Consider the following 26,087-nt stretch of genomic DNA (forward strand, 5'->3'; position numbering starts at 1 on the left):
CTCCGGAGAAGGGGTCCCGGACCTGACCAGCACAGAGTTAGTGGCCCCGGATGCACTGCGGCCGGCACAGGCACCCTGCCACGGGACGGTGACTTGCGGTGCAGTCAGATGGGCCATGCGACCTGAGCGGGTAACCATCATTGTCCGAGGTGTATGTTTTGGAGTTTTTCGGGGGACTGTGGCAGGTGTCCTCCAGGGCAAGACACTGAAAGGTTTGATTTTATCAGGAAGCAGCAAATGGAGGAGTGGAATGCGACAGCCCGTTGCCACCACCAATTCTGCTCAGCTACATGGGGGTGAAAACTGCCCCCTAGTCCATAGGCTTAGACTCCACCATTGTGTCCATGAGTGTCAGGGAACAGACTTAGTGGCACCAGGGCTGGGTGGGAATGCAGACTGCGATGATGCCGGTACACTGGTATGGACTCCGCCATTGCGGAATCATGAGTCTGTGACCTACTGGACCACAGTGTAGGCCGTAGGCAGCGGTCAGCAGTGGCCCACTGCCACGTGTCTTTGGCTCGCGATGCACAGCTCTAGTGACACCAGGGCAGTTGTCGGTAGTGTACGAACACCTCCATAATGATGATCCTTTTCTCTCCATCAAGATGCAAGGCAACATCCTCTTAGGCCTCTCCTTGCGTGCAATGATGTGTAATCTGCCTTTGCTACTCAGCTGTTCAGTTCCAAATCCGTGACCTACTCGAGGAGCACAGCCAGGTCGAGAGCAGTGAACACCGGAGGCAGCGGTCAGCACGGGCCATTCACAGAGTATCGCCGGCATAGGTTGGTGGCCCCGCCGGCATGCGTAGTTCAGGTTCAGTGGCACCACATGTTCGGTCACCTCCGTGACTGTGATCCGGCATTTGTCTGGACCGAGTCGTATCTTCCTCTTACTCCTCTCTGTGTGACCACTGGTGTGGACTCAGCCATTCGTGAATCGCGACTAGGTGCTGGATGTGAGACCTACTGGTCTGCAGGGTTGTCCTGGTCCCTCATCCACGTGTCGCCGGCTGGTGTTGAACAGAGTGTGTGGCAGCACGTCTCGCCGGATGGCGTTGGACAGGGTTTGTGGCAGGATGTGTCACAAGATGAACATATGGCACAATGCCTCACTGATCGAAAGGAATCTGATGCTGTGGCTGCTGTCCCGTATTTGGGGTCACTGCCATTCAGGAGCCTGGTCATAGTCTCACATATGGGATCCACTGTGCTGCAGAGGTCGCCGGTCGAATATGTAAACGAGAAAGGAGTAATGTGGGCCAGCGTCGGGGGGACAGCAGTGGTCTGAAAGGCTGGCCGGGTCATGGGCTTCAGGCTTGGAGCTTACACTGGCACGTGGTGGGCCCTCCATGACACACGTCAGTGTCGGATGCAGATTAGTGTGGCCTGGCTGCGTAGGGTCGGCCCTAACGGGTTTGTGGTCCAGCGGGCTGGGGTATGGCAGGTGCACAGGATCTCAGGCAACTCCGCTAACGAGGACGGTGTCGGCAACATGGCGGGGTAGGAGACACCACCCTGGCAGAGACGTTGGGCTTTCTGGAAGAGGACAACTCTCAGGGCTACGTGCTTTTTATTCACACCCCTACGCTGTCCTGGCATACGCCGCCCATCCCACTCTGCTCACGCTTATGGGTGGGTCGTAACAGGCAACATTTCCGCAAGGACCTCTACTGGCTGGGGTGACATGGTTGAGTCCACTATCCACTACACTCCATTCACCAGAGGTGTATGTAGCCGTGGGTAGGGGTGTGTTCTGTATACTGCGGTTCGTTCAGCCCTTTGCTGCCATGTATACTTTCCCAATCATGGTTCTACTGCATCCTTCACACATGCCTGGTTGCCTCCTCTCCCAACATTCATCTATTGTGTGGCTGAGGTGCCATACCGTAATTTGTCATGTTCACGGCTTTCCCAGGTTACCATTGTGAATTGTTCTATTGTGTCTGGTAGGTGGGCATGTTGTTGTGCATCTTGGTTGTGGACTTGTGACATGTGCATTGCCAGAGTTGTGGATTTCATGGTTGTGGAGTAGAGGTGAGTGGGGTGTTAATTGGGAAGTTGCCAAGAGGCTGTGCATGTCCCTTGGTCCCATCCTGGGACGGCTGGTTGATGTTGGACTGTTGGAGCGTGAAGGGATCATGCACACAGGCTGTGTAATTGGAGGCGACATAGGTGGAGGTCCCACGGTGTTCGGATATTGCCTGCACATTGATGTGTGACGTGTGCTTCCTGTTGCGCTGATTATGTGCTGTGTCACCACGGGGCACAGGTGGGACATCTGTGCAGTGGATTGCTCCCTACACGTGTGTGCATCCGGCTATGGCGTATGGTCCTTGCTGTGTCTCCAGCGGGTCCTGCGCATTGTGTTGGCCGTACGGGGACTGGGGTGCCAGGATGATGGTGATGTCCAGGATAGGGTTTTAGATGTGGCTGGCTGTGAGACTCCGCTGACTCTGGCGGGTGTTGTTTGGGGTGTCCCAGGGGCCAACAGGTGGTGCACAGCCAGCAGCTTGGTGTGGGGTGGGATGTTGGTTGTCCGCTGTGTTGGTGCAGTTGGCCTGTTGGGCGATGACGGCCAGGATGCGTGGGTGTTGATCCTTTCAGCCTGTAGCGGACAGTGACATTGTCAGATGTTGGGCCTGTGAGGAAGGTGCGTTTCCTGCGGGGCTGCTGTCTTTGTCTGCGCTGCCTCTGTGGTAGTCAGGGGGTGTGGGGGGTGCTGGGTGGGTGTGTGGCTCTCTTGGGTGTCCGGGCTGCATGATGAGTAGCTTCATGGCATCTGTTGCCCTTCCAATGACGCCCTGTGCTGGGCTCCCTTTTGTGGTGCAGGCTGTGGTCTGACTTTACACCAAGTCAGAGCAGGTGTAAAATTCCTGCTGCTAACGCGCCTTATCACGTGTTTTGTGTTCTTATCGCCGATCTGTCTGGTCGTTGTGAATGTTGAGGTGTGTTGTTGTCGCGGTTTTGCACGGGAACGCCTTCTCTGCATCTAATTAGCAATAGTTGCTGGGATCCTATGTGGTCATGTTTTTTGCGGCTGCTATTGCGGAAAAACTGGTGCTGTCGGCTGTTAGCACCTGCTTGTGAATGGTGGGGTAAATTTATCACGACTTTGGCTGCGATAAAGTGCCGTTAATTCGGTGATAGCTCCTTGTGAATATGGCCCTATGTACTTAAATTACATTTGCGTAAAAATCCTATTGAGTTAGCACTGTGACAATGCGCACGAACCGAAAGCGAGTGACTGATGTTCGTGGCCAGTGCAATGTGTGCTCTTTTTTCAGTGCGAAATGAGTCCTCGCAAGGGTGCACTTCAAGCTAAATAGCGCAAAATTACTATTTAGCACTTTGTGTAATGACATTGAATTTCACATAATTTGTTGGGTAGTTCACATAATTTCTTCAAAGGAAATTTAGCAATTATCGCAAAGGAATATCTAGAATCCTACTAGTTTAAATGCATCTTATTCTTTAGAATAAGCCAGAATAGACCTTTCTAATGAATAAAAGCAGAGATGTAGGTTGAGGGCATGAATAATAGGTTATAGCTCCTCACATGGCACCATATTTGACCTGGAACAAAGCCTGCCCACAAATGCCAGTGAATAATAAATTGTTCCTTCAGTTGCATCGCAAGACAGGTTCAGTGTTCAAGGGTAAGGAGTTACTACAACGAAGATGTAATACTGACTTGCAACTACATGGAATATCAATTACTAAGTGTGAGCGGGTAATCCGTTACGCTCGCGGATGTTGTGGATTTTTGGGAAATCCGCAATCCGCGAATTTTGCGGATTTCCCGCAAAATCCGCAAAAAAAAATCCGCGAACGTAACGGGTTCAAAAGTTGAACCCCCACTCATGCAACTATTTTACAATGGCGCCAGCAAGCTGCCAGCGCCGTTGTAAAATAGTTACAAAGTTAGCTTGCACAGGAACCACTAGCAAAAACGAAGCAGGTGCTGCTTTATTTTATCTAAGTGCTTCCTGTGCAAGCTAACTTTGTAACTATTTTACAACGGCGCTGGCAGCTTGCTGGCGCCATTGTAAAATAGTTGCATGGCTGGGCACAGGTCTGCAGCTCACTCAAGGGACCCCTGCGCCCTTCGGGGCGATTGCATAGTAACACACACATGGTCGCTCGAACTAGTTGATGCTCAAATTCAGTGACTCATTCATTAGCCCAAAAACAATTGTGAGCGTCGTCGAGGCTGGACAGGTGTGCCTTCTTCCCAAATCTACCGTGGAAAATCAGCTGTGATGCTGGATAGGCTTTGCATCCTTGACTTTCAGGAGCGCAATACCCGTGCTGTTCCTGTGACCAGGAGCTTCTTTCTCTTCATCTGCTGAACTGATCTTTCTCTGACCTTTTATTCACACAAGAGGCACATGCCCTACTGGGCACATTGTGTTCGCACGGGTTTCTGCAAGTTCGCACGCGTTTTGTACAATTTTGCAATTTGCAAAATTGTACAAAACCCTCGCGAACTTGCAGAAACTTGTGAGAACATTAAAAAAAATCCGCAAATTCGCGGGAATTCGCGGATTTTGCGGATTGCGAGATTCGCAAAATTCGCCCATACCTATCAATTACCACTAATAAGGAGTTAGAATAGCAAATGTAGACTTCCCTATGTATGTGTACCTTTCCAATTGAGGGGTATTAGATTTAAAGAAGTCGCTATACTGTGCTATTCACTGTTTTAAGCAGACAATTTCAACATATGTGACAATATTTTTGGTGAAACTAAATATATCTACCGTTAAATTCAACACAAATCAACAATCAACCTGAGATAAGCACTTTACCACCACAGAAAAGATAGGAATGCAGAGAGCTAGAATTTGGGACTATATGGCCATAATTCTTGAAAGGTACAAGGGACCTGTCGAGAGGTTCAGATTTATATAACACCTTTAAGGAAGAAAGACTAGATGATTGGCCAAGGTGTACAAAGAAGTGGTCGGATTGGATTTGTACTGTTAGAGATCAGGGTCTATATTTGTGAAGCACTAGAAAACCCAATCTTCGTTGCCGGCAGTCACCAGTGGAATGGCCACCTCTTAATGTGTTGTGTGCTTTAAGTAACTATCAACTTTGTTTTTAGGTAGCTAATTATGTTTGCTTATGTATACTTTGATTTTAAAATATTTTGTATTGTAAAGGTTAAAGAATGAAGAAACACAATTAAAAAAACAATAAATAAAAGAATTGAGGCACTAAAACCAAATGCCTCAATTAAAATGTGTGTTTCCTTATGTTCTTTTAATTCCTTTTACGGCATATCAGTACAAGTGACAGGCCTCTCTAGCCATATCGATGTTCCAAGTCCATGCATATGATTTTAATTGGGATGGTGTGTGTGAGCTGTTTCCAAGATGACATCCTGGTTTCTAGTGAAAGAACATCATTTCAGAGTGCTCACAGTAGCCATTGAAAGTGTGAGTACGCTTGTCCTACCATAAACAGAGGCAATTATCAATGAAAGCTCATTACATTTTAGGAGAATCACTTAACTGGAGCATACTTGTTGGAAATGGCTTTTTCTGGTTGGCTGGAGCAGTACTCGAGGCAGAACATACCATTCCCGTCAGGGGCAGGTGATTACACACACACTGTATAACCTGTACTCACACGTGTGCAGCTTGGCACTGAGCAGTCAGGCTCACCACAGAGGCAATGTGTAAAGCATTGGCACAGCACTCACTCACGATAAATACCTTGAGCATCACAAAAGAGACTTCACAGTTGATGTATGTAAATAACGTTTGTATTCAACACACATAATAATCAACACAACATAAGCATCATGTATTCCTGGGAATAAATAACATTGGGAATTATTACTGGCAGTACTAAGCCTAGCAGTGTTCACATTACATCAGTAATATGCACACTTGGGAAGGATCCTAGCCTACGCCCCACCCAGCACCCTTATTCTGTGCCATATGTTGCCCACTCCAGGCCCTTTCCAGCGACTCTTATAACACAATAACACACAGCTGTAGGGTGCACCCAGGGTCATAACTTTATCAGAAATATGTACATACCACAAATGATAATACTTTTTAGCAGCACCGCGGAAAAAGGCTGTGCAGGTAAAACCAATGTCACATGTAATGCTATTCTGGCAAGAAATCAATGTATCAGGCAACCAGTGTTGTGAATCACAGGCAGTTTCCCACTGTCACTCCCACACACACACTCACTTGGCACCCCTAAGTGGTGCAACGGATATCAGGCAAGTCAGTACGGAAGCACTCGCACACATATGCATTCAGCACCCTAATGCGGTGCATTGATACCCAGCAGGTCAATTTGTTACACACTGCAAACCCTGTGGCCTAAGCCTTCCTCTGCCCTCCAACTCACCTAGCCTATTCTACAACCACAGACTGGAGACATCCCATGCCCTTGGGCACTAGGCCACACAAGGCTGAAGACACTCTAAGTCAGGGTCCCAGGAAGCATGTGGGGGTAGGCCGCAAGGTTAATTAGGAGGCAGTTAGCAAAATGGGTTTGGCAACCATTTGAGAAGTTCACCCACAGGATGCAGAGCACACACGGGCTGAGGGCAATAGACGGCCACGCCAAAGGGGTCCCCAAGGGCAAAGCACTGGGGGTCACACAGTCACTTGACCCACTTCCAATCATTCTCCGAAGCAATCCTCCAGCCCGGTCAGTCACTCTCACCACCCAGGCCTGAATTGGGTAATACTACCCGACAACACAATGTCGTCTGGGAAGGCCGATTGAAGAAAGGGCAGATGGCCTGCTGCACTGATTGCCGAGGAGGGAACAGTAGCTGAATGGAGAATGAAGTGGGGGCGGCTGTCTGAAGGAGGATGTCCCCCGTCAGGTACATATTGATCAGAGTCGCACCAAGGCAATCCGGGCACAGTGGCAGGTGTACAATGATACGGGTCACACCTGACCATTCTGGTCACATACAACAAAGAGTTGTAAAACCTGTGCCTCCTTGGAAATGAGGCAAAATGTCAGGTGCCTGTCGATGTTGACTGCACCAGACAACTCGGGTCACATAAACCACGAAGAGGTGCAAATTCTGACCTCACTATAGGCACAACGCCCGGTGCATATTGATAACAGTCATACCAGACAGTTGCGGTCACAGACACAGGTGCAAGTTAAGCAATGCTTCAAGGGGTAGAATGATGCACTACTACAATAATGCCCCATCTCAGAGAGTTGTAACCTGTGAATCAGGCACTGCACACAATGAGCATGCTGTTGGCGTGTTGTACGCAGTGGAGGCTCCACCGATAAGGCGGAGAAGCGTCGCCCCACTGCTTTCAAGCAGTACTAGCAGCAAAAACATAAAATGATAATAACTTTCAGTCATTAACATCTTATGTTTCCTTTGCAGGCGGCGGGACTGCTCTGTTAACAGAGGAGGGCAGGGGAGGAGTGGTTTGCTCAATCCGAAGTGTGCAGTGACTGTTTTGTCGGCTCTCTAGGGTGGCTCAAACCAGTCATGCGCACTTTCCCACTTCTCCATGCAGGCTGCATTACAGCCCGCAAAGAGAACATGGCCACGTCATCAGCCCCTGGCTGAGCACTGGGTCACGGCGTTCAGACCAATCACAACGCTTCACTGCATCATTGTGATGGCTTAGGGGAGGGAGACTGGCTGCCTGCTTCCCTCTTCGGAAGTCAGAGCAGGAGAGCAAGAGCAGAGGACCCGGCGGCGGCAAGTTAAGTGACTTTTATTATTTTTTTCAATTTGTGCTCCCTCCTGCATTCACAACCCCCTGTGTGACCTCCCCTGTGAATACCCACGCCCACTCCCCCACCCGCAAGCTATGCCGGCCACAACTGGTTGTACGAGACAGATGCTGCACGATTGATGAAGCGGGCCAATTGGATCCTGCAACCGGTGAATCCGTTCACCACCCACAAGTTTGACATCGCCAAATCTTTGCCAATACCTCTTGTACATTAAGTCACTATCCTTAACACAAGAAGATACACCTCAACAACACCCACAGCATCAATCCATTTTTAACCAGTGCATTGCCTTTGCTTCGTTCCTATCACCTTATCATGGCTTATATCTTGTCACTAGTTCCTAAGCATTACCCTTGGGCTAATCCTTGCCCTAAGCTTTATCTTTCTTTTAACCTTTCCACGACGTAACGGTACATCATACAGTGGCAAACAAAGTAGTGGTAACTGTCAGGGTTAAAATTCAACTAAATGAGAAGGCAAATAAGCTAAGCAGCATGGCAATGTCACTTGATGGCATTGCCTCAAAGGATATCAAAGTCAAAACATTTAAAATAAGGTTTAAATTGCTAAAGGGATAAGAACCACCACACGGGGACATCAACGTAAGTGTCCATTGAAAATGTCTGTTTCGCCGTGCCAGATGGAAACCACAGGGTATAAAAAGGTCCATAAGGCCAATGACCCTTTTTTAAGCCCAAAGACAAAATCTTCAAAATGTGCTTTATAACAAATATATAAAAGATATTTCACTCCAAGAAACTACCTGGCCAAGTTATTCACACCTAAATATATAACAATAAACATTTCCTGAAAGTAGCCGAAGAACCATTAATATTCCTCCTTAAAATGGATACATTATAAAACCCCTCCAAGACGGCTCAAGAAAGCCCTTGTAAAAAGACTAACCCCAATTCTGGAAATCTAATCTGTACAGATTCAAAATGAATCCAATATTCAGATAAAGCTGTTACAGGTATTCAGACAATTTCCATCACACTGCATGAAACAGTGAAAAAAATATGCAATATTATACAATCAGACATCCCTTTTCGTCCTCTGCTGCAAGCTTCGGTTAAAACAGTTATTTATGAAACCTGCTGCATTTAGCACCTCCGATTGTATTCATTTGAATGGAGAAGTGTGGCTCAATGGTTAGAGCAGCAGACCCTAATGCAGAGGTCTAGCCCAGGACCAGGGTTCAATTCCCCGCCTTGGCGGGTCTTGGGCTCAAAATTCCACGGACCTGATAATTCTCGCCTCGGTGCCTATTCCAATCATGGAGTCCCACTCTGCAACTCTGGGCAATAGCTTGCTTAATCTCCACAACGGCCCCCACAACGCTAAGGATGCCTGGCCTCCACCTTGGGGGTGCCCAGGAGTGGACGCCTCACAGGGAAAGCCAGGATGGGTTCCACAGCGGTTTTGGTACAAGCGCCTTAAGACCCTTGCGGGTGAGTAGTGCGCTATACAAGTATCAATTTACATTTTACATTTTTACTTTCCATCAGTCTTACCTGGTGCAGGTGTAATCAATGGTGAACGGGCAGTAGGGGACAGTACAGCTGGGATGAAGGGTCTTCTGTCCTCAGACACAGCAGGTCTTACAGGCCGTCTCTCCTCGGGGACAGCCGGCTGCACAGGTCGCCTGTCCTCAGAGATGGGTGGCCTCACTGGCCACAAGTCCCCTGCAGCATCTCCTGTCCTTTCCTCAATGACAACTGGGGTAGCTGGCCTTATTGGCCTTCTCTCCTCTGGGACCACAGGTCTCCCTGGTCTTCTTTCTTCATGCACTGCAGGAACATTAGGTGAGATTTCTATAAGAGGCAAATGAGCAAGTCTACAAAGAAGAGTGGTCACACAGTTTATCACCACACAGAAGACACTCTCTGAAGAGATAGATAGATAGATAGATAGATAGATAGATAGATAGATAGATAGATACATAGATAGATAGATAGATAGATAGATAGATAGATAGATAGATAGATAGATAGATAGATAGATAGATAGATAGATAGATAGATAGATAGATAGATAGATAGATAGATAGATAGATAGATAGATAGATAGATAGATAGATAGATAGATAGATAGATAGATAGATAGATGGATGGATGGATGGATGGATGGATGGATGGATGGATGGATGGTAACTGTTCAGTCCAAAGAGGACTCTTTCATCTGACTAGTAGAATGTAACATTATCCTCAAGATACTGGAATTTTGTCAATTGTTCTAAGATTTTTTTTAACTCAACTTTTCATACTGCTGAATATGTAAATCTTGCTAGATTTAAAAAAGAACACTTAGAATATATTTCGAATAAATTGCATACAAAAACTTGAGTGAACAAATGCCTAACATTTGCAGTTATAAAGTCTCATGGTTGCATGCTATCATATTATTTTAGTTTTATATTGTCCCCTACAATGCAGCTTTAACATCGATTGACTTTCTGTACTGTGGAAAGTAGAGTACTGTACTTATTATAAGACACCATTTCTAACTTTAATAAAGATTTAACCTACAAAGTCTCATCAGTGTTTGTTGAAGGCTGGTGAGTAATTCTAAAAACAGAGCAGAAGTGATGTACATATGAAACAATATTTACCTAGGCCCCAATGATGTATGGCTTCAAATATTTTGAATGATAGTGTAATTAATTGTCTATTTACAATGGTCCAGCCTTCAGTAGTCTGACTAAAGAACGTTGACACAAAGTGATTACTTTTAATAAGTTTTGTACTTTTGTGATCTGTATTTTAAATGGATCACATAAAGAGATGACTGACTGACTGAATTAAAGACTGGTAGGATATACCCAAACATGCATTATGGAAAGGGGCGACCATTCGGTCCCCCTGAACGTATGGCGGAGTACCACGATCCCCCCGGGAAGCCATCTTGGGCGGGAGGCGAGTCTCGGCTGGTATGCCCGAAGCGGCGTAGCCGGGGCGCGCCTTTTTCCCGCCCTGGAGTGGGCTGGCCTAGACATTGACGCGGCCGGGCCACGCCCTCGGGGCAGGCCGGGGCGGGTTTACGCCCGCCCTGAAGACGGATAAAAGGGCGGGCGTAAACCCGCCCCGGCCTGCCCCGAGGGCGTGGCCCGGCCGCGTCAGTGTCTAGGCCAGCCCACTCCAGGGCGGGAAAAAGGCGCGCCCCGGCTACGCCGCTTCGGGCATACCAGCCGAGACTCGCCTCCCGCCCAAGATGGCTTCCCGGGGGGATAGTGGTACTCCGCCATACGTTCGGGGGGACCGAATGGTCGCCCCTTTCCAGACTGACTGAATTAAAGACTGGTAGGATATACCCAAACATGCATTATGAGACAGCATGCCTTAGGAACAGTCTTTTTTACCGAAGAAGGAATTCAACTTTAGCATATTAGTGGAAGCTCATATAATTCCCTACAGTATTGTGTTTTGATAAGCACATGATATTCAAATTTGGTAAGGAAGAGACAACAGGGGGTAATTGGCAGAGAAAGAGTTATATTGATTGAAAGGGTCTTAACAGGAAGATTTCCTTTATCTTTTCAATCTGCTGTTATCCTACCAGTACCTGTAAAGCCTTCTTTAGACACTAATGACCCCTCTCTAATTTCTGGCCTATGTCTCATCTTCCTTTTCTCTCTAGTATATTAGACTGTATTCTCTTTTTTTTCTTTCCTTCTGTCTAATGAACTTCTCTGACCCGTTCAATCTGATCTACGCACTGTCACGCTTCTTACTGCCTGTCACCAGCACAACTGAATGCTCTCCCAAAACACAGCCCCCTATTCTCATTCCCATTGACCTCTCTGCTGCTTGAGCACAGTGGCCCATTCTATCATCACACATTCTACATCTAAACATGGAACTGCTCTTCACTGGTTTCACTCCTTTCTTTTGGGGCTTTTCTTCTTTATTCCTTTAAAAAGGGTTGTATCCTTTCCTTATCTTACTCTTACGGTAGCCCTCAAGGCTCAGTCCTTAACCCTCAGATCTTCTCATTATATACCATTCTGTTAGTTTTTTCGTGTGGGTTTAATTCTCACAGATGATGGCTTCTCTAGCTGCAATTGAAATCTGGATGTCATTGCACTTTCTGAAACTCTGCTCTAAGAAACCAAGATTCTCTTTTTTTTCTTCCTCTACAGCCATTGCTGTTCCTTCTCCTATTTACTTCTCCACTACTTTCATTTCATTATCTTCTTTATCGAGGAATCTTGGCATCATTTTTGAATCATTACTGAATTCCTCGGTGCAACTGTCTTAGGTTGTGAAGTTCTTCCACTTACACCTGTATAACATCTGAACAATTACATTTAATTATACCGTCTTTACTTAAAATGTTGCTTCAGTCACTGGCTCTTTCCTGAATTACCTACTATTCCTCTCTTGATGCAGACCTTCTAAAATATCTGCTTACTCTACTTCACTTTATTCAAAACTGACTTCTCTTTTCTCTACTACTGTACTCATACCTGAGCCTATTGAGTGCAACCTAAATTGGCTTCTAGTTTTGTTACAGTTCAAATCCTATAATTGTATAATCTTTAAATGTCTCCCTACTTTTGCCCCACCTTATTGGTGTCCCCAGAGTTCTTTATGTACTTCAGTCTGCTCTTTGCCTTCTGGGGTTTAACCTCTGTTTTCGGTATCTCTAACTTTGTGTGTCTCTTCCAGCTTTCGTTCCTTTATATCGCTGGCTCCCTATATTTGGAATGATCTTCCACTTGCATTATTCTTTCTTTAGGAAATTCAATTTTTTTGGGCCACAGCTAAATGGGATGTTACCTTGGGGTACCTTTGTGGGTTACTTTCTTCATGTGTATTGAAGAATCTATGTTTCATGTTATGTAAAGCGCGTTGGATTAATACTCCATGGTAAACCAATAACTATATGAATAGTTCAGTAGTCGTTAAAGTCACCTATTTGTCTGAAGGAATTGTAGTGTTATGACTCAATTAACCTGTTTTCCACTAAATATTCCGAAAAAGTCCAGCATCAAAGTACATTCTGGAGCAGATTTGAAAAGACAATGGGGTTGGCAATTTTTCCGTAACATTTTGAAAATAAAAACTCAAAAAATATTTCCTGTGGGACAATATCCTCCAAAATGATGACAACAAACAAGGCAAACTTTCCTAAAAGGAACTTTACATTTCTATCTTAAAAAACAGTGGAATGGCTAGGTTCAAGTTGTATGTAGCTCTGTCTGCAAGCAGTGATTGGTTGATGAAAAGTTAAAGAGACATTCAAAGTGATCAGATCTTTTGGTAATGCCTATCAACTTTCTACTAAAGCAAAGATGGGCCTGATCAAATACAGAACTATTATTTAAATTGATTTAACAGATAAGACCACGTATGTGCAAAGATATGCAAGCTTTATGTTTTGTAGTAAACATGTGTTAACACCATTCAGAACATTTTATCAATGAATTCCAACTTTTAAAAAAAGCAGAAAGCAAATTTCATCACTTAAAAGCAAGTAGTAATTTGCAGATAACATAAAGTTATAAACGTTATGCAAAACATTGTGACAACTATTGCCCCCATCCCTTTGGGTCTTGGTAGAAAAAGTGGATACAACACAGTGAGGCTGTTTAATCTATAATACGCTGTCTGTTCTCTGACAAGGCTAACTTCTGTCCAGCCTCAGCTCTTTCCTTTCTAGTTCATTCCTGAAAGTGCAAAAAAAACCAAAAATGATGCAAGTCTGCTACTCCCCATTGTCTTTAGTCGACATTATTTTAAATATGGTGCAGCTCTGCGTTTCTGAAGTGGCGGAGTGCAGCGTTAAGCCAAGAAGGCTAACGCCACACTCAGTCACTTTGGTGTAAATATTCCCAGAGGTGTGGAACACCTACGCACTCTAAATCAGGTGGAGGAACATTCTGTGCTGTCATTTTGCTCCACCTGACTCAGAATCGGGGCCTGGTCTTTTGCTATTGGCTATTTTTGAATACCGTGATTTGTCTGGTGTTTTGAATAAAAATATTTATTCTCTCTAGATTAACTCTTCCCAAAAATATTTAACTTTTGAGAGCAAGTATTAAGGGGCCCCACACCTCGACCTGTTCTTATTCATACTTATTTTGTGTTATAATGTTTTGTTTTTAAGTAAACTACTACACCCTCCAGATTTTATTGACGTAGAAAGGGGCAATGAACGTCATGGAATGCTCTGTGCAGGGCCAAAGCCTCCATGTTGGAAAACCCATTTACAATCAGCTCTAGAACCAACACTTTATCTATCATAAACAATTTTGTTATGATGCCATCTTTGATTGGTATACAGTGGTGTTTTCTTCCAGCCATTCCTGCACGTTCTCAAGAGCGACACCTACAAATAACGTTGCTCTGCATCTACTCACCTAATTTCCAACAGCTTCTTCGACTGTCCCACTTTCCAGTAGAGGGGAGTCAACAAGCTTTACTTCTAGGAATCCAGCATTTTATGCATGCTTGATACGATTTCAAAATTGGTTGCATATGCATTTATCTTTTTCTAATATAAAGATGTACTGGGAAGAAATTGTATCCCACATAAAAGAGATCATTAATATCAAGCTTGAACAAGACCTTCTTGTAATCTTAGTGGTCCACACAGGAGAAGATAGTTCCTACCCCTTTACTACTCCAACTAGAAAGTTCATCATAACACTTTTGCTCTTGGCAGCCAGGCTTGATGTAGCCCACATGTGGAAGTTGCGGAATCGCTGCTGGTGTCTCTATGGCGGACAAAGTTGTGGAATATATATACAATAGAGAAATTAACATCAATATTTATCAGGCATAAAAACTTTGAGCTCCGTTCTGCAGATTTATTACGAAAGAAGGTAACGTTCAATGGAGTAACAGATTCATGCCTGCACTCATTCGCCAATAAAAAATTGGAGTTGAATTTTTTCTCCCTCTAGATCAAGTGACTATGCTGCTCTACCTAGACTAACTGTTGATATGGTTTAAAAAAATGTATGCATGCCTCAATTGTAAGTTATTGGAGTCTATGTACTAAACGTGCTTATGATCAATTGCATCTTGATTGTTTCTGTGCCTTAAAAAAATTCAAATAAAAAAAATGAAAATGCTCCAAGCATACCTCTCACATTTCAGAATTCCATGATCCCACATATTGATCAGTACTGTCTAAGATGCGACATGTGAATTGGCTGGCACTGCACTGGAGCCATCCCCTAAGTGGGATTTACCAGGATTTTTACCAGATAAAAAGCAGGGTCGGTTGACTGCCAAATGTATATATGTGGGACTGACTCCAGGAAAAATGTTCATAACCATTGGCTGAAACTTGAGTCCAGGTCACAGTGGGAATAAGTGGGTGTAGGACCTACATAAATGGGTCTCCACAAAGAGTTGAGGAGTGGTGGATGGTGGCTTGGATATATAGCCTTTGGAATTGAGTTTATTGGACATCCCATCTGAGAAATTGACTCTGTGACCTTTGCATTCCACATTCATGAAAGCTGTGTTTAAAGATGAAGGACCAAATACCCTACACAATCCAGTCCTCAATTTTAATTATACCAGTACCATATTAACACAATGTTATAGGTTGCATTGACTGTTATGATACTGAGGTGTATACTCTATTTGGTCTGCCTTCCACCTGACTTGGGATTCATGTTGGGTTGTAACTGAGGATGGCTGTCGGTTAGTATTATATCAATTCAGAATATAAAAGTACCCTGGCTATAACTTTAAATAATATTGAAATATTTGGCTTATTTAAATGTATTGTATTTTTGGGTCGCATGGATAAAAATGTTTTACAAAGTTGTGAAGGTTTTCATAGATAACCCTTGTCATATTTGTTCACAGATCACAATTGTTAGCAAAGTTTTAAAGAAGATCACATAATAAAATCATACACAATAAATATTACTGGAAATCTCCCTTGCATAAGCTCAATTTTATAAGTATCATTTTGGCAAAAAAATATTTTATAGGAAAATTCACCTCCAAATCCTTTCTGTTTCAAGAATCTTCACGAGCAGGCAATTTTTTGTGAAAATGACAAAGCGACCATTACAGTGGCCTCCATCAAGGAAAAAATTAAAGGTATTCAAATTTTGCCAGTACATTGGCAAAGTTGGAAAATGAAGTTTTGAATTTCGTCGAATTTGCAAAATTATATATCTGGTAGTTAAAATGCATGGAAAAAAGGTTTCATGCGAGCATTTGTCCCACAGCATGCATTTTTTACAGATAATTCTCCCACCCAAATTAGGGTTTTAAGGCATCATTTCCCTCAAAACAACTTTTACAGGATTTAGTATCACCATTTAAAAAGAAAAAAAACATTGCAAGTATCAACAAATTTAAAATTATTGCAGTTTCAAAAAACAATCACAAACTTTGTGTAAGAAAACGATTCCAACATTTCACAAAATTTGCAAAAAATCCTGATTCCCTTATATTTGAACTTTTCCTTCTTCTTATCATTCAACTTTTTTTCGCATTCTTAAAATTTCAATTTCCCCAATTTTAAAATGAACTAATGGTCCCACTAACAAAAACCTAAGAACTGGTTTGGTCATGCGGACTGTGGTTTCATAGCCCTCTGACAGTTGCCCATTATGCCTTTACCTGTGACATCCTTGGCAGGTGATGCTTGTGTGGGATGGCGGGGTGCCACCGGACGATGGATGGGTACCCTTGGCTGATCATGGCCAAGGAAACGTGTGTTGAACTTCAGGTCGGCAGCAGAATAGTGGTAACCAGGCCCAGCGGGGCAGATTTCTTTGAAGTCATCTGAAAAATGACAGTATGAAACTATCAATCGAAAATATCTTCCACTCTAGGTTATGACTTAAAAAAGCCTGATTTATGCTTTGGTGGATGAGTGCCCCATTACTAAAGTTACTAAAATGACAGATTTCCTGTCCCTATTATTACAAGTGCATTATATCTGATGGCACTTGTAATAAGGCAGAAGGTATACTCATCACATTTGTGACAAAACATAGCCCATCCGACAAACTCTAAATCAAGCCAAAGATCTCTTCCCATGATTTACCAGTTATTTGTTGATTTCTCTAAATCCAGTGTGGTTAAAGTACCTATGGAACATTGAATTTGGCAGATTATACAATGTACGTTTGTGTAAGATTGTCACTTATAGGTCCTACTCTGAAATTTAGACATAGATGTTTTCATCCAAAGAAAAACACCTATTATAAAAGGTATCTTAGAGAATAAAAAAAATTAAAATGATCATGAACATCATAAGATGTTAATCAGAGCTTCACCCAAATGTCATCAAAGGGCCAGTTAAGGAAGTAACTATGTCCCCCTGCATCAATCTGATTCACTAGAGCCGTGTTTCCCAAACTGCGCGCCGCGGCACCCCGGTGCGCCGTTATGCGTTGCCAGGGGCGCCGCGGCACTATGTGGGAAATTGCAGTGGCAGCGCTACACATTTAGAAATGACACCTGCATAATCGTTATAACTCCGCCGCTTTAAGGAAACAGGAATATAAAGAAAGGGTAGTCTGAGTTTTGGCACAAAGGGAGCAGGCATGGAGGAAAGGGGCAGTCTCAGGGCACAAAGGGAGAAGGCATGGAGGAAAGGGGCAGTCTCAGGGCGCGAAGGAAGCAGGCATGGAGGGAAGGGGCAGTCTCAGGCCACGAAGGGAGAAGGCATGGAGGAAAGGGGCAGTCTCAGGCAGTCTGAGGGCACGAAGGGAGAAGGCATGGAGGAAAGGGGCAGTCTCAGGGCACGAAGGGAGCAGGCATGGAGGAAAGGGGCAGTTTCAGGGCGCAAAGGAAGCAGGCATGGAGGGAAGGGGCAGTCTCAGGGCATGAAGGGAGAAGGCATGGAGGAAAGGGAAAGTCTCAGGGCACGAAGGGATAAGGCATGGAGGAAAGGGGCATTCTCAGGCAGTCTCAGGGCACAAAGGGAGAAGGCATGGAGGAAAGGGGCAGTCTCAGGGCACGAAGGGAGCAGGCATGGAGGAAAGGGGCAGTCTCAGGGCACGATGGGAGAAAGCATGGAGGAAAGGGGCAGTCTCAGGGCACGAAGGGAGAAGGCATGGAGGAATAGGGCAGTCTCAGGGCTCGAAGGGAGCATGCATGGAAGAAAGGGGCGGTTTCAGGCAGTCTCAGGGCACGAAGGGAGAAGGCATGGAGGAAAGGGGCAATCTCAGGGCACAAAGGGAGAAGGCATGGAGGAAAGGGGCAGTCTCAGGGCACGAAGGAAGCAGGCATGGAGGAAAGGGGCAGTCTCAGGCAGTCTCAGGGCAGGAAGGGAGAAGGCATTGAGGAAAGGGGCAGTCTCAGGCAGTCTGAGGGCACGAAGGGAGAAGGCATGGAGGAAAGGGGCAGTCTCAGGGCACGAAGGGAGCAGGCATGGAGGAAAGGGGCAGTCTCAGGGCATGAAGGGAGCAGGCATTGAGGAAAGGGGCAGTCTCAGGGCATGAAGGGAGAAGGCATGGAGGAAAGGGGCAGTCTCAGGCAGTCTCAGGGCACAAAGGGAGAAGGCATGGAGGAAAGGGGCAGTCTCAGGGCACTAAGGGAGCAGGCATGGAGGAAAGGGGCAGTCTCAGGGCACGAAGGGAGAAGGCATGGAGGAAAGGGGCAGTCTCAGGGCACAAAGGGAGAAGGCATGGAGGAAAGGGGCAGTCTCAGGGCACGAAGGGAGCAGGCATGGAGGAAAGGGGCAGTCTCAGGGCACGAAGGGAGAAGGCATGGAGGAAAGGGGCAGTCTCAGGCAGTCTCAGGGCACGAAGGGAGAAGGCATGGAGGAATGGGGCAGTCTCAGGGCACAAAGGGAGCAGGCATGGAGGAAAGGTGCAGTTTCAGGCAGTCTCAGGGCACAAAGGGAGAAGGCATGGAGGAAAGGGGCAATCTCAGGGCACAAAGAGAGAAGGCATGGAGGGAAGGGGCAGTCTCAGGGCACGAAGGGAGAAGACATGGAGGAAAGGGGCAGTCTCAGGCAGTCTGAGGGCACGAAGGGAGAAGGCATGGAGGAAAGGGGCAGTCTCAGGGCACGAAGGGAGCAGGCATGGAGGAAAGGGGCAGTCTCAGGGCGCGAAGGAAGCAGGCATGGAAGAAAGGGGCAGTCTCAGGGCATGAAGGGAGAAGGCTTGGAGGAAAGGGGAAGTCTCAGGGCACAAGGGGATAAGGCATGGAGGAAAGGGGCAGTCTCAGGCAGTCTCAGGGCACAAAGGGAGAAGGCATGGAGGAAAGGGGCAGTCTCAGGGCACGAAGGGAGCAGGCATGGAGGAAAGGGGCAGTCTCAGGGCACGATGGGAGAAAGCATGGAGGAAAGGGGCAGTCTCAGGCAGTCTCAGGGCACGAAGGGAGAAGGCATGGAGGAATAGGGCAGTCTCAGGGCTCGAAGGGAGCAGGCATGGAGGAAAGGGGCGGTTTCAGGCAGTCTCAGGGCACAAAGGGAGAAGGCATGGAGGAAAGGGGCAATCTCAGGGCACAAAGGGAGAAGGCATGGAGGAAAGGGGCAGTCTCAGGGCACGAAGTAAGCAGGCATGGAGGAAAGGGGCAGTCTCAGGCAGTCTCAGGGCACGAAGGGAGAAGGCATTGAGGAAAGGGGCAGTCTCAGGCAGTTTGAGGGCACGAAGGGAGAAGGCATGGAGGAAAGGGGCAGTCTCAGGGCACGAAGGGAGCAGGTATGGAGGAAAGGGGCAGTCTCAGGGCATGAAGGGAGCAGGCATTGAGGAAAGGGGCAGTCTCAGGGCATGAAGGGAGAAGGCATGGAGGAAAGGGGCAGTCTCAGGCAGTCTCAGGGCACAAAGGGAGAATGCATGGAGGAAAGGGGCAGTCTCAGGGCACGAAGGGAGCAGGCATGGAGGAAAGGGGCAGTCTCAGGGCACAAAGGGAGACGGCATGGAGGAAAGGGGCAGTCTCAGGGCACAAAGGGAGAAGGCATGGAGGAAAGGGGCAGTCTCAGGGCACAAAGGGAGAAGGCATGGAGGAAAGGGGCAGTCTCAGGGCACAAATGGAGCAGGCATGGAGGAAAGGGGCAGTCTCAGGGCACGAAGGGAGAAGGCATGGAGGAAAGGGGCAGTCTCAGGGCACGAAGGGAGAAGGCATGGAGGAAAGGGGCAGTCTCAGGCAGTCTCAGGGCACGAAGGGAGAAGGCATGGAGGAATGGGGCAGTCTCAGGGCACGAAGGGAGCAGGCATGGAGGAAAGGTGCAGTTTCAGGCAGTCTCAGGGCACAAAGGGAGAAGGCATGGAGGAAAGGGGCAATCTCAGGGCACAAAGGGAGAAGGCATGGAGGAAGGGGGCAGTCTCAGGGCACGAAGGGAGCAGGCATGGAGGAAAGGGGCAGTCTCAGGGCACGAAGGGAGAAGGCATGAAGGAAAGGGGCAGTCTCAGGCAGTCTGAGGGCACGAAGGGAGAAGGCATGGAGGAAAGAGGCAGTCTCAGGGCACAAAGGGAGCAGGCATGGGGGAAAGGGGCAGTCTCCTGGCACGAAGGGAGCAGGCATGGAGGAAAGGGGCAGTCACAGGGCATGAAGAGAGAAGGCAGGGAGGGAAGGGGCAGTCTCAGGGCACGAAGTCAGCAGGCATGGATAGAAGGGGAAGTCAGAAGGCACGTATGGAGATGGCATGGACAGAAGGGGTAGTCGGAGGTCACAAATAAAGGAGGCATGCACAGAAGGGGCAGTCTGATGGCGCGGGGGCAGCCATGGACAGAGGGGGCAGTCAGAGTGCAACAGGAAGTACACCCAAGGTCGGGCTTACATCCCCACCCACCCGTCCACCGGTAAAACATGGGGGGGAGCCATGGCCAACTGCCAATTAGGCCAAGGGAGCCACGGGTCAAAAATGTTTGGGAACCACTGCACTAGAGGACTGTATAAAAAGTCAGAAATATGTTTCTTTATGATTGTTCCTATGTTTGAAGAAACTTCTGACATACATGGGATTTGAAAAAGCAAACAAATCACATATGCTTTTGTGCACCCAAGTTGAAATGAGGAGTGTAAAACTTCACTTTTAGGGTATAGAGTCAAAGTTTTGAACCACGAAATCATAATTGTCAGACACGTTTTCAAAGTGAAAGGTTATAGTAAGGGATATATAAATACCAATACAAAACAATCAGTATGTTACGTTTTCTGATTACGAATATACAAAAGAAAGGGAGTGCATTTGGGTACTTCTAGGAGGGGCAATGTGCAAGTGTACATATACTGCAAACTTGAAAGCTTTTGGGTATTACGTACCCCATGCATTTATTTTCCATTGCAGAAGAAAACTAAAATGTCTTCCCTCTTAAGACTGGAGGAAGACTGATTCTAAGATGATAGGGAGGGAGTAACTCCATATTTGATAGGGATGCAAGGGAAGGGTGTTCTCCAATGTATGGTGAGGAATGGTGCTTCATTCGTAAATACACATTTTCAGCAAATGTAATCATGCAGATATAACAGTAGGTGACAAAAAGTTCTGCATGCATATTTTACTTAAATGTGTATTTGAACAGTTCACTTTTTTACCTTCTGTATTGGATTATTCCTCTTGTGCAGAACCCCCCCTCCACTGCACCCCCACTGAGCATGGTGGGACCAATCACCTCGTATCCCCTCTCTGCAAAGGCACTTAATTGTACCTTTCGAAAGTAGCAAATTTGCTAACATTTTCAGAGTGGGAAATTACCCGAAATAGATGACTGAATACTCGTCATCTACAATTGCAGGCTAAGAAACGCATACATTCCCCCTGCATCTGCATTTGATAATAACAAATCCATCATGCTCTTGGATTTTCTGTGTCCAAAAATGCATTTTGTGAACAAGAAAAAAGGAAAATCTGTAAATACTGATTCTACAAATTGGAATTGGGATTTTGCATTCACAATCTGAATTGGTTTCGCATCTAAGTAGGCAAAACCCTTTCTGAATCTAGCCTCTAATAATCTGCAGGACACTTAGGACTGACTTGCGTGGCAGAATACCCAATCTGCCAAACTTGTGTTTCTCTGCTTTATTAGATACTGCCCACTCCATTGAAAACAGATGGTTTGACACTGTTTTTAGGTCTCGCCTAGGCAGCGCATGCGCTGTCTCTTTGAGACATTCTGTATCTACTTTGTGGGTTTTCGGCACGCCCAACACTTTTCATTTGTTCTTTCATATGCTTGTCGAATTTCCTTTGGTTTGTTTGGTGAATCCTTTTCAATTGTCCTTCCTTTTGCTGTTTTGTTGACGCCACGGAGACTAGCCATGTTAGATGTATTATTGCTTCCTTGCCTATTTGGTTTGTTTAGTTGCACTCTCTTTTTAGTTTTCCTTAGCTTGTGTTTACAGATTGTTGAGTTTGTTTAATCAATTTGTTATTTGCAGTGGTATTTTAAGTTTTTAAACACACAGTTCACACGCTTATCTTATGGCTTCCCTAAAGTGTAAATGTTTTGTTTGACTTACTTATCGGCATTTCTCATTTTGCTTCCTTTTGCCATTGTTTTAGTAACAATCATTGTGTATTTATGCTCTCTTTTTTCTTTTTAAGGCACACTTTTTCCGACATCGAGACACAAACCCGGTTCCCCAGTTCTAAAGTTGGCAGCTCTGGAGAATACGCCACAGCCTCTCTCCTGCTGGGCTTAGGCATCAGTGTGTATGGCTGCGACTTTCATAATTACATTTTTCTCAATTGAAGTGAGCTGCCGATGGCAAAGCTTGCGTCCCTGGGGCTGTCCTCACGTCTCCATTGTGACGCTCTGGTCCTCCCTCCCACTCTCCATTGACAAAACACATAGTGCAGGTGCTTATCTGTTGGCTTCCCTCATGTGTAAATGTTTTGTTTGGCTTACTTATTGGCATTCCTCCCTTTGTTTCATTTCACCCTTGTTTTAGTAATGATTGTCATATATTTCCATTCAATTTTTTGTAGGCATGTTTAACTGAAGCTGAGACTCAAACCCAGTACCCCAGTTCCAAAGTCGGCAGCTCTGGAGGTTATACGACAGCCTCTCTCCTACTGGGCATAGACGTCAGTGTGTTTGGCTGTGACTTTCGTAATGTATTTTTCACTCGCTTAAAGTGACTTGCAGTGGAAAAGCCAGCTTCCCCGGGGCTTTCCTCTTCGTCTCCATTGTGACACTCTCTCCCTCCCCTCCACTCTCCAATGAAGGAATATAAAGTTTTACAACTTCTGTGTCTAATATCCTTTGTTTTACATTTAGGTAATATCTTGTTTCCCTTCCTACTGTTCCTTTGGAGCTGACAGTTCAGTGCTGGGTAGGCGCGTGCTGCCCCTCCTTCACTGGGTACGGATTCCTGTCTTTAAAACTATAGAAGCAGAAAACCCTTCCTCAGCATACTCTCCATCTCTGGTTGCAGGAGCACTGATGGCTGCATCTTGCACTAAAGACTACATGTGGTGTTCCACTGCCACTCTCTAGTCTATCTGGCTGGCTGTCCTCTCTGCTAAAGTTTCTAGTATGTAAACCACAACCATACAAATAGCAGATGACTTTTTAAAATCTTTGAATGACTTTTTCTGGGTTGCCCATGTCTATTTTTGATCAAACCCCGTCACTCAGACTTTCATCCCTCTGAGGTCGAAAAAAATGACTACATTTATTTGGTGGTCGGAGTTGGAAGGGGAGGTAGCAACACATTTTATTGACTCTGCCACAGTATAGGAAGCACGACGAAACAAGAGTTAAGTAGAAGATCAGCTATTAATTCATGAACCAGGGCATTCTCAGCGATGCCATTAAAACTTACAATTAGACCAATAGAACTGTAAGTATTTGTAAATAAAACAAAATGTGTTGCCAAATGACATGGAGCCATTTGGACTTCTTCCTCTAGTGGCATGTCAGTAAGTGGGTGAAATTCGCCGCCAACAGCCTCTCGGCAACACCGTCTTGTCCAAAACCTGATAACTGAATAATAATTGCCGTAATACCAAAATGCACACCTCCTTGGAGACTTAGCCCAGACCTGTGGTTGCCGATGGATTCTGTTCAGCTACCATGCCCCTCCCAACCTCCTAACCACATCTCAGTGGAAATCGATACCAGTTCTGCAATGAGATTTCTGTTTACTGTCTTCCAAGAGTTAAATTACATATGCACACATTGATTAAAACATGCCTGTCGTTGCTCTCAGTAGCCCAAAAGGTAAAATTCAAAAACTGCAGAAAACTCAGTTTATATGTTACTATGACTGGACCATCTTTACTTAACATACGGAGCTTGAGACTAAAGAACACATCAACAAGACAAGAAAGTCAAAGAAGGAATCCTGAATCAATATTCATGTTTCCCAAATGGGAAGTGCAGCCATCATCAGACAGCCCCCTGGTCAAAGCTAAATTTGTCGCCCCTCCTCATTCGACTCCCCCATCTTAGTGGGGAGGCCCGTTTGTGCTTGTAGGTCACGCCCTGCGTGGTATCTCAAAGCAGAGAGCGACCTGTGAAGTGTCAGGTTCAAAATGTGTGTATTATTATGATATGTTTTTTTAATAGGTTTAGGTGTCTTTTCCAGGTTGCTACTTGGGGAGGGGTGGGGGGGGGGGCGGTATTCAGCCAGCCTTACACTGTGTGCCCTTGGTATTTAGAGAGCCTCCGGGAGATTACTAAATGTAAAAATTTATACCAGGGATCTCCTGTTTCCTAGGTCTATGTTTGATTAGCTTCATTTGTAGGTCCGATTAACTCATTATTCAATCATTATTTATTCAATCATTGTAATTACATCAATTACAATATGTTTCTATCAACTTCTTCTGCTCCTAAGCTCTGTAAATAACGGTTTAATGTGTCTCGCTTTACTGATCTCAGAAGAGGGATTTGCCTTGCCAGGGTTCAAACTCTAATCCTTAGATCAATGCAGATGTGTGAGGTGATTGGTAGATTCCAGAGCCAACTTCCTGCCCCGTTACCAAAATACAGAGAAAAAGATAGCGCACTTGTTTGCCTTTTTTCTAACACCCAAAGACACAGACCTGGAGCTTAGCTCCTACCTATTTATTTATTTTCGTCACTAAAAAGGCAAAGTTATCCACACAGTTCCATGCCACACAATTCAAATCCACACATTTCCAATCCACACCACATAATTTGGCACCAAACAACATAATTCAACTCAACAATACAATTACACAACACACAACATACAGCCAATCCACACCACAGAATCCCACAGCATGCCACAAAATTCAACAGCACACCACATAATTAACCTCCATTGCATACCACTCAACACAAAATACCATACCACATGAGTATTCTCCGTAACACAGAATCCCATTTGACATAATTCCAGTACACTCAATACCACATAATTATTATCCCAAAAATTCCACTGCACACTATGCCAAATAATTCCACTACACACCACATAAATTCACTCCATAACATATGAGTAAAAAACATTTACATTTACAACACTAATAGCTCTAACTCTCGCAAATGCAAAACCTATTGCATTCTAATGCTTGTTTCCTTCTGGGCCCACCTGAGAAAGCCAGGTGGTCAAGAACGTGAAATAGGATAAATAACCTCACACACTAGGAGAAAGTTCTCAGTAGGTCAGGATCATTTATTATTTATTGTTCAAAAATAAAGTCACACTTTGGGAGTTTGTTTTTAAAAAACAAAAAACTTTGGTGTGTGAGGTCACTGAACATGGTGCCCACACAACATAGCTACTGTGCATATAGCTGAGCTGACATGTGGGGGCACTCCTCAGAATGCACAGAGATATCTGACTGCCTGGTGGAGAACTCTAAAAATTGGTGGACTGTAGTTCGATTGGTAGAAGAGTACATCAATAGAACAGAGTGTTGCATGTCATATGCTAAGTAAGCCCCTACCTTTTGGTGCCTCGTGGAATTGATTTTGCAGTGACCCAGAACTCCATTGTCTTCTGCTAATGCACCATTGATTGCTGTACAACTTGTATTAAAATACTGAAATAAAGGTATGAAGGTGATACATAAAGAGTGACTACTGTACATACCCAACCCCATCTCCTCTAAAAATATTGCTGATATGTCTTATACTCCTTTCTGCTACTTTTAAATTATTCTTCAGTGAGTGAAATAGATTTAATTAGCTGTGTATCCATGTGCCGTTTCCTAAAAAAAAAACTGTGTGCTCACCTTACACCTAATAGCACTCCAGACACCCCAAGCTCGGAAATAACCCCAAAATGATATAGTTTGTTGATAAGAGGCAGTGCACAGCCCTTTTCATGACTTTGTTACCCTGATTGATTTCTATACATCCCCATGATTTGTTCTTAATACAAAAACTTTTTTGATATATAATTTATTTGTTGTGTGCTTTTTAATTCGTTCTCCTCCTTTCGCTACCTCATTGAATGTATGATTTTGAATAATATTGAAAT

At 45.3% G+C, this 26,087-nt stretch overlaps 1 protein-coding gene across 7 annotated transcripts in view; it reads right to left on the reverse strand.

Moving 5' to 3' along the window:
* Nucleotides 1-26,087, reverse strand: part of LTBP4 (latent transforming growth factor beta binding protein 4) — a 1,439,220-nt gene that overhangs the window by 212,590 nt on the left and 1,200,543 nt on the right. For all 7 annotated transcript variants that reach the window (XM_086938230.1, XM_086938229.1, XM_086938227.1 and 4 more), the window contains 2 exons: nt 16,347-16,511; nt 9,267-9,542 (listed from right to left, as the gene is read on the reverse strand). In XM_086938230.1, coding sequence (XP_086794356.1) covers nt 9,267-9,542; nt 16,347-16,511 — 441 coding nt within the window. The remainder of the gene's footprint in view (nt 1-9,266; nt 9,543-16,346; nt 16,512-26,087) is intronic.

The sequence above is a fragment of the Lissotriton vulgaris genome, chromosome 9 (assembly GCF_964263255.1).
Source record: "Lissotriton vulgaris chromosome 9, aLisVul1.2, whole genome shotgun sequence".
Taxonomy (NCBI): Eukaryota; Metazoa; Chordata; class Amphibia; order Caudata; family Salamandridae; genus Lissotriton; species Lissotriton vulgaris.